The sequence below is a fragment of the Enhydra lutris genome, unplaced genomic scaffold (assembly GCF_002288905.1).
Source record: "Enhydra lutris kenyoni isolate GAN:26980312 unplaced genomic scaffold, ASM228890v2 scaffoldscaffold68, whole genome shotgun sequence".
NCBI lineage: Eukaryota > Metazoa > Chordata > Mammalia > Carnivora > Mustelidae > Enhydra > Enhydra lutris.
In genome coordinates this window covers 11,640,797-11,654,816 of record NW_019154152.1, presented here as the reverse complement: position 1 = coordinate 11,654,816, position 14,020 = coordinate 11,640,797, and the positions used below count along the sequence as shown (strand labels likewise).

General features: G+C 53.5%; 1 protein-coding gene across 1 annotated transcript in view; it reads left to right on the top strand.

The window, feature by feature from the left end:
- Positions 1-672: 672 nt before the first annotated feature.
- The window catches only part of LOC111159411 (phosphodiesterase 2A), a 93,694-nt gene continuing 80,346 nt past the window's right edge, over positions 673-14,020 (top strand). The window contains exon 1 of the mRNA XM_022521850.1: positions 673-743. Coding sequence (XP_022377558.1) covers positions 673-743 — 71 coding nt within the window. The remainder of the gene's footprint in view (positions 744-14,020) is intronic.

Here is a 14,020-nt window from a genome sequence, read left to right as displayed (position 1 = left end):
GGCCTCCAGAATGGGGTAGTGCAGGGTCTGGGTCCCACTCATCTGTCCCTCACCCCTAGCTCCCATTTTAGTCCATGCACAGTGCAAATCCTTCATCCTCCTACCTCTCTAAGCTCCTCTCTCTGCTTCTCTTTCGCTGTCTCCCATCTTTACTTTTTTTTTCTTTTCTATCTTTGTTCATCTGTATGTGTTTTCCCTATGCCTCTCTGATCTCTTTATATTTCCGTCTTGATCTCTTTGAGGCTCTGATCCTGCTCTTCTCTCCTTCACGCATTTCCTTCCTGTCTGTTTCTGTCTCTGTTCTTCTGTGTGTGAATCTTTCTTTTCCTCTCCCAGCCAGAGTCTCTCTCTACTCCTCCCTCCCTCTCTGCCTCTCTGTCTGGGCCTCTCTCTTCCTCCTCCCTCCTCCCTCCCCCTTCTGCATTATCAGACCTGCTCCAACCTCCTCCCAGAGCCAGCCTAGCGGCAGAGGCAGTGGCAGCAGGAGAGGTGGGAGCAACTGGGGCAGCAGCAGCACTGGGTCGGGGTATCAAGTCCAGGCTGAGTTGGGGACAGGCTACCGCTCTTGGTCCCCGTGCCTACTGGGCCAGGCACCTTGCCTGGCACCCCGGGCAGGGTGGACAGGGCGAGGTGCCACCTTAGTCTGGCTGGGGAGGCAGACGATGAGGAGCGATGGGGCAGGCATGCGGCCACTCCATCCTCTGCAGGAGCCAGCAGTACCCGGCAGCGCGACCGGCTGAGCCGTGAGTACTATCGAGGGGCTGGGGTTTGGGTGAGCGGCTGCAAGACGCACCAGGGACAAGGGTCCTGGGAGTGCCTGTGAAGAGCTGGGGTTGGCGTGGGGCTGAGCCACGTGGAAGGATCGGGGATCAACCCTGCTCCTGGGAGCCTGGTTGCTGGACTATAACCTGGGGGGCCTCTGCACAGGGCTGGGGGTGTCTGGCATCAACCTAGGAGGCGATGGGGCTGGGGTCCCATAGAAGGGGCTGGGGGAGGGGTTAGTAATGAACCTGAATTATCCTTCCAGGGGCTGGGGGTGGGGGAGGTCTGCAGGGAGTTCCAAGGAGCTCTGGGGCGGGGACAGGGGCGGGGGGGGGGGGGCCGAGATTAAACTGATTCGGGACCCTGGAGAAGGAGGAGATGTCTAGGAGCGCGTGTGTGTGTGTGTGTGTGTGTGTGTGTGTGTGTGTGTGTGTGTGTGTGTGTGAGAGAGAGAGAGAGAGAGAATGAGGGAGGGAGAAAACAAACATGAATATGAATAAGTGGCGCTGGCACAGAACAGGGTCTGGGGCAACTGCCTTTCATGGGATTGGGATTCACAGCCACCAGTTTAGGCAACTTTACCCCCAAAACATCCATCCTGGAGAGAGCCATGGGGCTAGTTGAATGAGGCCTCGTGCACCAGCTTCGTGGTCCTCCACATGCTGGCGGGGGGGGGGGGGGGGGGGGGGCGGGTTTAGTTGTGCGGGGGGGGGGGTGGTTCTGTGGAGGTGGCCCTCCACCATCTGAGGGCTGCCAAGGTGGGTGACAAGTGACATGTGTTCCCCAAGTCCTCAGGGGGGCAGGCCTCTGCCTGCACATGAAGGTATGTGTGTGAATACGTCTGTGAGGGGCAAGGGGACACGTGGGGTGCGGAGGGGCCTGTGGAGTCCTGGATGGTGGGATGGGCAGCAACCTGTCCGGATGCGTGAGCCATGCGGTGTGACCGAGTTCATCTGTACACGTGTGGGTGCAGGTTGCGCTGCGTGTCAGCACAGGTGTGTGTATGTGAGAGTTGGTGTGTTCGCAGGCATGTTAAGATGTGCAGAGTGACCCCCATACCGAGTGCATTGTTTGATTCCAGTACGTTCATGTGTGTGTGCTTATTTGCCCACACGTGAATACTAGCATTGCGCTGTGTGTGTGTGTGTGTGTGTGTGTGTGTGTGTGTAGACGTGGATGTCTGTTAACCTGAGTGTTCGAGTGTGGGTGTGTGAGCATGATGCTGGTGTGTGTGAGTGGATATTGGTGCTTGTGTGGCTGGTGTCCGTGTGTGTGTGTGTGTGTGTTCATCCCCCTGGGCGTGGGTGGCTGTTGCCTTCCCCTGGTGGTTGAAGACACAGCTGGAACACTTTGGCCCACTGAGGCAGGGCGGGGGTGGCTGAATGTGTGACCACCCCTGTGAGCCCAGGACAATTCATACTATACCCTGAGGGGAGAGGCAGGAAAGAAACAGGCAATAATGGTTCTGCCCTCTGGGGCCTCCTAAGCTTCCTAGACATAAAATAGCTTGAGAATAATTAAGCATAAAGATCAGGATCAAGCTAACAGGTGGGGGTGGAGTGGGAGCGCCATAAGCAAAGGCCCTGGGCGGGGAACGGGCCATGTGCCTGGAGCTGTGAGGAGGCTAAAGGGGGAGGCAGCAGCCTCATCCTGTAGGACTGGGAACTCCAGACCTCTTGGGCTTTACCCTGAGGGTCCTGGGGAGCCCGACAAGGCTCCGTGTGGTGGAGGGACAGAATCAGGTTTGGGGTTGAGAAAGCTGCCTCAGTGGCACTGTCACAGTGGAACTGGAAGAGAGTGAAGGGGCAGGGAGACCAGGGAGGCTAGGCAGGTGTGGGCATCTAGGAGGTCTGGGACCAGGTGGACCAAGGGGCAGGTGACCATGGCCTTTCCGAAGGGAGAAGTTGGAGGGCCTGGGAAAGAAGGTGGGAAGGGAAATGTCAAGGAGGCTTGGGTTTGGGCTTGGGCTCAGGTGGGAGGAGTGGTGCCAGGACCTCAGAGGGTCAGGGTTTTGGAGGGAAAAGCCCCTGGAAAGCTCAGGCCAACAAGGGAACAGGAGAGATCCCCAGCGGGTTTCTAGTCAGGGTGCCAAGGGTTGGAAATCATGGAGTTGCCTCTTCCCAGACAGGGGAACTGAGGCTGTGGATTTGTCCACCTCCTCTGGCTGCAAGGCCAGGGCTGAAGCTCCTCAGCAGACGCGAACCTCGGTCTCCTTCCTCAGGCTCTGTAGGGGACCTGTTGGTTGCCTGAGCTGGTTCAGCTCAGTGAGAGTTAATCGCCTTTATGTTCCCTGCACCCCCCAGTTGCCCCTGCCCACCAAGCAGCTCCTGCCACTCTTGCTGCTTCCCACTCTAGCCTCCCGTCCCCAGGGACTGCTGATGGCTTGGCTGGGATCTAGCCAAGTAGGGGAGGCAGAGCTCCCAGCAGTACCCGCCTTCTGTCTTAATGGCCTGGGAGTCTCACCCTGAGCCAGGCTGCTGTCAAGTCAGGCCTACACTCCCCGGGCTTGGGCCTATACAACCTACCCACTCGGCATTCTCCCATTCTGGCGTTGTTGTGTTTACCCATTCATTTATTCCCTCAACAGCAACTGTCCGATGCCTGCTTGCTGCCCACTGGGCTGGTCACTAGGGACACAGAATGGACACAGCCCCAGACCCTGCTCTCAGGGACTCCTGGTCTGATGAGGGAGGCAAGACTGGAAACCTACAGCCTTGTGGTGTGAACGGTGCTGTGCAGAGGGAGCCCCAAGAACTGTGGGGCCCAACCCCCCAAGCCAGGGCTTCAGAAGAGGAGACACTTGAGCTGTGTGTTGAAGGATGGATAGGAATGGCCCATGTGGGGAAGAGCAGAGGGAACAGCATGTAAAGGTGGGTCAGTGTGAGAACTTGCTATGTGACCAAGGGACAGAAAGAGTTTGGGTTGGTGGGAGCAAGAAGGGAGTGGAGAAGAAGAGAAGACAGGAGGGGCCAGATTCAGTAGTCTCAGATGCCAGGCTAAGGGGCTTGGACTTCTTTTCATAGGACCAAGTTGCTAAGGAAAAGCTTTTGAATAGGAAGGCTCCCCTAGAAAGCCCTCCTTGGTTCTCCCTCCCTCTGACCCCATGACCCACCCTGCAGTCTCCCCGACAGTACGTATCAAGATTGTAGCCCAGACTCTGCTTTCCTCTGTGATGCCCCCTGGGTGTGTGGTCCTCACCCAACCCACCAAGGAGTTTCTCTGAGGCAGGAGCCTTCTCCCTGTGCTTCCCAGCACAGGGCTGGGCATCTAGGCTCTGTCCAGCCTCCCAGCAGGAGAGGACATATAGAGCATCTGGGCCTTCTCATAGTTGGTTTATTCTTCTTTGCAACTTGCCCACAATCTACCCAGCCCTGCTTACATACCCCGTGGGACAGGATGCTCATCCCTTCCCTCTTGAGCAGCCCTTCTCTTGGAGTGGTTATATCTATCCTGGGCTCCTCTCCAGGGCCTGGCTGCTTGGCTTTGTGTCCCTTCTCCATCCTTGGTCACTGTCCTTCCTCCCAAGTAGGTCCAGGCCAGAGCATAATGGTTCAGGAGTGGTATGAACACATCCTGGGCAGAGAGTAGGGAGAGAAAAGCAGCCTTTATCCCACTACAGATGGTAAAACTGAGATGGGGCAGTCCCTGACCCCTCTCCAAAAATAATGATAAAGAAGTAGGCATAGATAAAAAAGGGAGTGAGGATAGACAACAGAAAGAACTTCCTACCAGCACAGAGGGGTGTGGAATCTCCTGGCTTTGGGAGAATGGGCTGTGGGCTTGAGGGTGAAGTCTTCTGGAACAGGAGGGGGTGTAGGGGACCGAGGCCCTCTCCAGCTCTGTCCCTCCTGCAGGTGAGTGAAGTCATCCAGGGAAAGGGGGATGGCAGGGGCTGAGAGAGACAGGGGAGGGAGGTGAGGATTCACTCATTCATTTAGCAGGTGTGTCCTAGGATGCTGTCCATCCAAACAGGCCAACTCTGCAGGGCGCTGGACACAGCAATGGCCACATGGAGGAAGGCCCATGGTTCCCCCTACCTCTGCCAGTGTCTAGGGAAGGTCTTTCAGGGGAGGGGTGGTTGGGGCTGCCCTTAGAAGGAAGAGTCACTTCTTCAGGCAGAATTGATAGCTCCAGGAAGAGCAAACACCACGTGCAAAGGTCTTGAGGGGAGAGCAAGCATGGTTTTGCTTATGTGAGCACTGAAGGAGGTCAGAGCGGCCTAAGCATGAAGTGCAGGGGTATGGGAGGGCCTGTGCAGAGATGAAGGAGGAGAGAAATGAGAATTGAGTTAGACTACAGCAAACACTTTCTTCTATAGCCAGGGTACCCCCAGCAGCTTTGACATGTAGGCATCGTTGGGAATTTGCAACTTCTTGGTCTCTCCCAGCGACCTGCTGAGGGACTCCTCCTTGCTTGAGAATGAAATGCTCAGTGAGCAGAGCCCCTGAAAATGGGGGAGAGGCAGCACTTGAAAGTGAGCCCCTTCCAGAAAGTGGCATGCAAATGAATGCAAAGTGATATGCAAATAAGCCAGCTTAGGCTTGGCAGCTTTGTCTGGGAGGATGAGACATCACCCCCTTCCATGCTTGACTCCCACCCTCTGGGCCCCCAGCCCACGGCCCCTGGAACAGCCTGAACACCCTCGTCTGCTGCTCTGAATGCCCCAGCTTGTCTGAGCCACAAGGTTGTGGCCTCTAGGTTAGGGGCCACAGGCTCCCTGTCAGCACCCCCGTCCTCTCGGAAGTCGATATATTTAGTAACGGATGTTTTCAACACATTTATCTCCCATTGTTCAGCTGCCCGCTCCCTGGGAAAGGCCAGGTCCCCAATGACGTGACCCACTTCTCGAATTCCCTGAAGTCACCCTTCTCACTGCCCTCCCTGAAAAACAGGAGGCAGCTGGGGCTTGGTGCAGCAGAAGGGATTTAAGTCAGACATCTAGGAGGACGTCCCAACAGAGTGGTTGCTAAAATATGCAGACCCTGAGGTTTCTGGGTTCTCACTTTTTCGATGGCTACCCAGCTCCAAAGCCAGAGGAGGCTTGGAGAATAGAGTAGAAAAGGTGGTGGACAGGTGAAGGGTCAAATATCGGCACCATTACTGGGCAGCTGTGTGGGCAAGCTACTTAATTAACTTCTCTGAACTCTGTGTGAATAGTGGACTGGGAATATTAGTACTTTCCTGGCTGAATGACTAAAGAATCTGGAAGTGGGGAGCTTCGTGGCAGGCATGCGGCAGGTGCTCATAAAGGTTAGCTGTTGCCATTATAAACCACCCACCTTCACCCACACTTTTAGAAAGATTCAGTGGGGGCCTGGAGGGGGAGAGACCAGATCTAAGAGCCCAGAAGCTGTCATCGTGTGGGAGACACAAGGATGTCTGAAATGGAGCCATGGAGGTGGGAATGCTGAGAAGTGTGGATGCTCCGTGGGAGGGCCGAGGGCCTTCAGAGACATGAGACCACCTCCCTCGGCTGCCCTGGCTGGTCAGGGTCTAACCCCCAGAGGAGGCAATGGGGAAAAGGGCTCTATGAGGAAGGGGTTAAGCCAGCAGCCACACCCATAGCAGGCTGTGAGTCATTCTGGGAGTTGTAGTCTGGCATGAGTTCGCAGTAAGTATACTTAGTCCAGCCACCTGGCGTCCAAATGCATACTGTGCTGCTGAGGCGGGCTGGGGACAGGCCCTGGAGGGGGCTGGGGGATGCAGGGCCCAAAAGTGGAGCATTGTCAGTCCCTCCCTCAGGGCCCCTCAGCCTGCTGTGTGTTGGGCCATGCAGGTGGGGGTAGGGATAAAGGGATTAAGCCATAATTAGGACTCTTCACACATTCACGCAGAAGTTTACAGCTTCCAGAGCACTGTTTTCACATCTATGATCTCATTTAATCCTTACCACAAACCCAAGAGACTGCTGTTTTCTGGATGAAGAAACAGAGGATCCAAGAGGGGAAATAACTTGCCCAAAGGTATTCATCCAGTGTCTGGTGAAATCAGGCTTGGAGCACATGTCTGCCCGCTCCCAAAGTTTCTGCTCTTTCCATGGATTGTTCCAGATAGCAAAGGTCAGGCACTGAAGGACAGGCAAGACACAGACAATTAGAAATCTCAACAGAGGAACGAAGACCTGACTCAAGGGACAGAAGGCAAAGCCTGAGCTCCTAGGGATAGGAGGTTAAGAAGTGGATTAGGCAGACCCCAGACAACCAATTCCAGGCTGAGAATTTGGACTGCTTACCATGGCCCACCAGGCTCTTCCCAAGAGTTTGGAGCAGGGGCAGGGACTGATTAGAGCTGGACTTTGGGAAGATTGATCTTGCCTGGGCTGAATGGTTAGGATTGGAGAAACAACACAAACTGAGACTTCGGAAGTTCACCTGTGGTGCTCCCAGCACTTTGCTCCTCTTCCTCCGCCACACTTCTTCCCAGTTTCTTCCTCCTCCTCCTCCTCCTTTTCCTCTTTTTCCTTCTTCCTCTACCCTGTACCCTCCACCCCATCCTGGGGAGTGAGAACTACACCATAGAGCTGTGCTGTAATGCCACCTGTCTCCAGCAGGGGTTGCTGTTGTGCACAGTCAGTTGCAGCCTGGGTTCTCCTCCTGTCTGAAGGGCCAGAGGGAGGGAGGCTGGACAAGTAGTAGAGATGAGGGGTGGAGGAAGGGTAGCCCATTGTTCTCCACTCCCACTGGGCCCAGGGTGAGAGGGCACTGCTGACCTGGCATAGGGAGGAAAGAGGGCTGAGGAGACACCAGACCCGACATGGCAGGCACAGACACATGGAAGGGTATAAGTCAGAGGACAAGATATTTTACTTCCTCACAGTTCTGGGACAAGTTTAGATTTGGAATTAGGATATAGGAATTTGGATATAGGATGACAATTGCATTTGGAATCTGGGTTTCTACTGGATTGTGATTTGCTTGATCCTGAGATGAGGGCTAAGACTGGTTGGTTTGTGTTTCTGTGTGTGTGTGAACCTGAATGTGAGCTTCCCATTGTGCATGTGTATTTATGGGTCTGAGAGTGTAAGGGTGTGGGGGTCAGTGTTTGTATAAAAGTGTGGACATATTAATATGTGTGAATATGTGAGTACCCATTTTCCTGCCTGGTTATTGGTAAATGGTAATGTGTATGTGAGTGTGTGCTCCTCTGTGTACAGTGTTATGCACTCATGTTCTAATAAAACTGCCTGTGGGTGTGCGTCTCCGTGCATACGTGTGTCTGTTTCAGCGTAAAGACAGGGACGTACAAGTGTGTGTGTGAACCCAGCAAAGCCACGCCCAAGATGTGGATACTCAACATTTTCTCTCCTGAGTCCCATCTGCCTGAAGGTAGAGACAGGGTACGTGTGGACTTGAGCTGGGGGGTGGCTGTCACGTGTAGGGCTGGGCTTCCCTTGGAAGACTCTGGGACCCCCTCCTCGTCAGTATAGGCCCTAAAGGAACGTAGCATCTTTGTGTTCAGGCTCAGGTCCGGGGTCATGCCATGAAGATGGGGGACAGGCCATACTGGCACTCCTCTAGCAGAGCTTTGGGGGCTCCCAGCCCAGTCCTTTTCTAGAGATACAAATTCTGAAACCCAGAGAGGGCTAATGATTGACTCAGCATCACATAGCAGGATTCAGGGTGAGATGGCAAGGCTCGAAGCCCAGTGTGTCTGGCCTAGAAGGCCTCTCTCCATCCAGCCTCTGGAGCAGATGGGGAGCTCAGAGTAGGGATTCAGTTCCGTGGCATGAGGACACCTCCTGCACCTGGGCCTTTCCACTCCTCTGAGGCCTCAGATGCTGCCTTTGAAGTTTGTACCAGAGCCTCTGCCTGCTGTGAGACTCCTCCCGGGCACTTGTGAAGTCTGTCATTCCTGGAGCACGGTGATTCTGTAGAGAGGAGTCCGGCAGGGGAGTGCGACCTCGGGGAGGGGCCTCATCTTTGCATCAGATGCTTTTTTAGGTTTTTACTGTTCTGACATTGAAGGCTTTCCCTATAATCCTTTCTTGGTGTCTTAGTACTGAATCAGTGCTGGGATAGTAGGGGAGTCCTAGAAACAGCTTAGCTCAATGAGAGGGGGGTGGGGCAGTCCCATGGGGAAGGGACTCCCCTAAGGGGAAGGGATGAGCTTCCGGTCCCTGGTGCAGGGAGGTGTGAACAGGGGGGCTGGGCAGCCTGGTTAGGGAGACTGTAGATGAGAATCCTGTCCTAGCAGAGAAGTTGGTTTACAAACTCTTTGAAATCCCTTTAAGCTATAGCTGCCATGGAGGGGCCCGAGAAGGACATAGCTTGGCCCAGTGAGCACGGGGAAGTTTGAGCCCCACGGTGCTTTTCCTGGTGGCCTGGGCAGTGGGAAACTGGAAGCAGGAAGATCCCCTTCCCTGGGAAACTGGAGAGACACTGTCTTCTTGGAATTTTAAGATTAGTGGGAGGGGGCTGGATTCAAAGACACCAGTGGAGCTGGGGATACGATGGGTAGGAGGCAATGGCCTTGCTGGCAGCCCTGGCAGGGAGGGAGCAGACAGGCAGCTACCTTCCTTTGGGCTGAACTGTGGGGGGACTCTCAGGTTAGAGGCCCATGTGAGGCTCAGAACTGGGCTCTGGGTGGGGTGGGGGCAGAGGCTTCCTGGTGCTATGGGCTGAGCAGGGATTGGGTAGAAGAGCAGAGAAGCAGGCAGCCTGGTACCGCATCTTTCCCATGGCAGAGAATTCAGAGTTATCTTAAAACTCCAAGTGGGGTGCAGTTTGGGGGCTAGAAGGAGAGAACTAATGATCACAGATTGCCCTTTCTATTTTCCAAATTACCTTGTTTAATCACCTCAGTAATCCCTCAAGGAGTTTGCACTGTTTTGTAGTGGGGAATCAGATGACACACTAAGATGGTCTAATTGAAGGCACTTTAATGAAGCAACCATTGTGGAGATGGGTGAGGATGAAGGGAGAAAACAGGGAATGTCGAGGTACTTGGGACTAGCATCCATGAGGCCCAAGGGGCAAGGAGAGTGCTGTAGATCTGAGAGCCAGAGCTGGAATAAAGGTATGCCCCCCAGAGCCTGTCAAAGGAGACAAAGAATAGAGGTCTGGAGGGACAAATGGTTGGTGGGAACCCAAAGTCCAGAGAGGGTGCCAACTTGCCCAAGGTCACACAGCTGGTTGGTCACAGATGGAGCCAGAAGCCAGGCCCTGCTTCTGCACATGGATTTTGTCATGTTCTCTGAAGCTTGGTGGGATCCAGGTACCAGAGTTCTTTCTGCGTGTCTTCACAGGTGCCTTGTGGGCTGCTAGGAGTCTGGAGCTTCCTCTGCCACCAACACCCTGCCCCCTACCTGAGTAGCACTGGGGCTGCTAAAGAATGTCATTCGCAGGGTTTGGTGTCCTGGGCCCCCACAGAACCACATGCTCATGGATCCCACCCCTCCCCAATGATGCCGTTGCCTCCCCTGCCCTGTGCTTGGCACCCTGGCCGTGGAGATGGGCTGGACAGCCCTTGTCCTCCCCTTTGCTAGAGGAAGGCAGTGGACATTAAGGGGTGAGCCCAGGGAAGGAGGAAAGCCCACGCTGGGACCGCTGATCAGGAGACTTCCCCAAGGAGGTGATGCTGGGCCTTAGCCCTGAAAAATGAATGGGAGTTTTACATGTGAAGGAGGAGAGGAAGTTAATTCTAAACAAAAAGCCAGCACAACAGCAGGAAGTCATGGTGGCAGGGCCCAGGCTGCTGGGCTGGGGGAAGGGCCAGTTGTGGAAGCCCAGTTCACCCAGGGAAGCCAGGGAGGGTGGAATCAGGGTCATGGTTAGCTTTGGGTTTTGAAAGCCCCAAGTGAAGGGTGAATGAAAGGGGCCAGGGAGGAGGCTGGTATGGAGATGCAGGTAAGAGGCAAGATGGCTGCACTGGAGGTGGCTGAGCACAGGTGAGCCGTGTAGACAGGTCACAGGAGGACTGACAATCCCCACCCCCCAGCTCACCCATCTAAGCATATCCCGAGTTCTTCAGTGTCCTCCCTCCAAGGCAGAGATGGGTGGCAACTCCAGACTGTCCTCCAGAAGCACCCCTTCCTGCCTCATCCTACCTGTGGCTTCCACACTTGAGTACCCATCCCTGACACCCATAAGCCACCCCCTCAGGCTGTAGCCACCAAGAGCAAAGCTCTGTCCCTGCCACCTCATCTCTTGATAACATTTACGACTTGTCCATTGCCAAGTCTAATAAAAGTCCTCCCTTTTAAGACCTTCATCCTGGAGTTTGATCTCAACCCTTTTTCTATCCAGAGCCTGGGCCTTGGCCTCCTTGGGAGATGAGTCAGTGAAATGGTTCCCTCCTGGTGCTGGGGGGCAGTCATGGGTTTTGGCTGAGCCAGCTCATCCGTGTGCCTCCGTGCCAGTGGGGACCCACTTTCAGCCTCTGCTGGGCCTCAGGTCGCTGACTCATTATCAGTGTTAACTGGCATCTCTGGTGCAGGCATCCCCCGCCCCCCAACTAAGTGCTTGACAATCGTTAGGTGCTGTTGTATGCAGCTGGACTCCAACTCTAGCACCCTCCTGCCCCTGGCTTCTCCTGGGTCTAGCTCCCTGAGCCAAGGGACCAAGTGTCCAGGCCACAGACATACAGCTCCAGGCATGGAGAGACAAACAGAAATAAACAAGAGAAAAACTCAGCAAACACAGAAGCCCACATACAGAGAAGCAGACCCTAGTACAAAGACATAGAGAGACCCACCACAAACACGCACATAACACAGACATCAATATACACTGAGAAACAGAGACAGGGTAAATCTAAAAAACTGACCTACTAATGGGATGAAGTGTAACACCTGTGCACATAACCCAGGTATCCACACATGCAACACAGACACGCATTCGACACACAGAAACACACTTAGCATAAACACGGGCTGCCCATCAGGTGGCCAGACAAAGCTACCTCTGGTTCCTCACCTGTGAAGCATTCTCACCTCTGGGTTATTGCACATGCTGTTCCCTTTGCCTGGAACATTCTTCCTGGATGCCTCCTTCCTTCTCAGGGTTAATTCCTATCATTCTTTATGTCCTGGCATCCCTTATATACTCCGAACCTTGGAGCTCTCCCCTGCTCCAAGGCATCACTGACTATTTTCCAACCAGACTTTGACAAGTTTTGGGATGAAACTTTTGCCTGTGCCCGGTGAGGTGCTGGCTGTGGTTGTGAGTAGGCCATTAGGGCTGAGAAACCAAGCAGAGACAAATTTGGGATGGAGGGGGACAGAGTCAGGAATAACAATGAGGAGTTCTGACTGCTTGGGGCCTGAGTAAGCATTTAATGCACAGGCTGGCATAGCCAGATGTTCTTTGCCTCATTTTTTTTTTTCCGACTCTGCCTGATTTCTTTTGCGTTTCTTCTAGGCTTGCTGCCCAATCCAGTTCCCTCCTTCCCAAAGCCAGTCCTGCCTCTTGCTACCTCTCTGAGCTCACACATGCTCACCTGCTTTCTTCGCTTGGGTGTATCCTGCCTGTACTTCTAAGCCTGGGGAAAACTTCATGATTCAACTCCTAGGGTCAGAAGCACAGCCTCCAGACACAGTCTCCTAACCCAGGCCACTTAGTTTGGTAAAGGGAGGCATAGAGTAGAGTGGTTATGAGCATAAGTCTTGGGAACTGTCTCCTGGTTCAAATCTCAGCCCTTCTACTTCCTGGCAGCAGGACATGTGTAAGTTCTGCCACCTTTGTTCCCTCATCTGTGAAAGGGGGACACTAATAGAGCCCATCTCATTGGGGCTGCTGCAAGGATTAAATGAGACAAGTGTGTGGTGTACTTGGCATGCAGTTAGGCTCCCGCTCTGGGCTCTGTGAGAGCTGAGGGAGAGCTAATGAGATCAAGGATGTGCAAGTGCACCCAGGAGGTGCCTAGTGAGTCCTTGCTAATTGGAACTGAGTGAAACAAACGTGTGTGAGTACCTACTGTGTGCCCTCCATGGCTGGGTCTTTGCACTTCCCCTCCTCAGTATCTGCAGGGCCACTGATTCCATACAGCTGTTACCCTATGGGGGGGATCAGAAAGTGAGGTTGTAACTTCTTTTTTTTTTAATTTAAATTTTTACATCTATTTTATTGAAGTATAACTTATATACAGTAAAATCACCAATTTAAGGTTTGTGATTCAATGAGTTTTAGTAAATGCAATATACAGTCATATAACTGCCATTCCAATCAAGACAAGAGTATTATTGCCTCAAACTTCCCTGTGCCCTTTGCAGTTAATCCCCCTTGGGTGGGTGGGGGGGACTTTTTACAGGGCTGAGAGGTGCTGGGTTTTTACTTGAGCTGAAAACCTGGACATATAGACTGGAGCTGCGTCTAACATGCTGGGTGATGCCAAGGAAATGCTCACCCTTTCTGGGCCTTTGTTCCTGTGGCCTTTGTACCTCCTGGCAGAGGTAATGAGGCCAGGGAGAGGACGGGATGCACAGGCCACAGTTTCCTAAGGGTACACTCTGGGTCTGAGAGGGGTCAGTTGGAAGTGGTGGCCTCAGAAATCCAAAGAGTAGGTGACAGGGAGTAGAGAGTTGGTGTTCTCACAAACCTGTCCCTCCTTGGATCAGGTGAGCCCTGTGGCCCTGATGGGAATGACTATTTGTGGGTCCAGACTGGAGCAGGGACCTGGCCAAGATGACTCCACATCTCTCCCTATCTCCCCCTTCCAGGGGCTATAAACCCCTCTGAGAATTAGCAACTCCCTGAAAAGAAGGGGGCACTTTTGTTCCCCAGTTCTGGAACCAAATATTAAAGCAATTATGTAACTAGCAATAAATTACTTAAAGTAGTGACTCACTCAGCTTAATTAGAGCAAGAGCAGGGAGGGATTAAGGTATTTTTAGAGCACACACCTCACTCCCTCCTGGGGGGAAAGGGAGGCCTCTGTGCAAGGTGGGGGTGGAGAAAGGGCTGGGAGCTCATGGAAGCACCCCAGGTGTCTGCAAGGAGATGAAGCTGATCCTCCACCCCACAGAGGTCTCAACAAAGAGAGGCCAAGTCAGAGCAGTGGCAGGAAGAATTCAGATCAGACTTAAGGAACACTTGCCAGAGATGCTTGTTGGAGAACTGGGACAGGTAAACTAGATTATGAACTCTCTGAGGGCAGGGACTAGGTCTGTGACCCGCCTGCCTAGCTGCGTGGCCTTGGGCAGGTTCCTTTGTTACCCCACGCTTCAGTTTCCCTCACTGTCAAATGGGCATAACAATATCCACCTTTCTTTTTTTTTTTTCTTTGAAGATTTTATTTATTTATTTGTCAGAGAGAGAGAGCG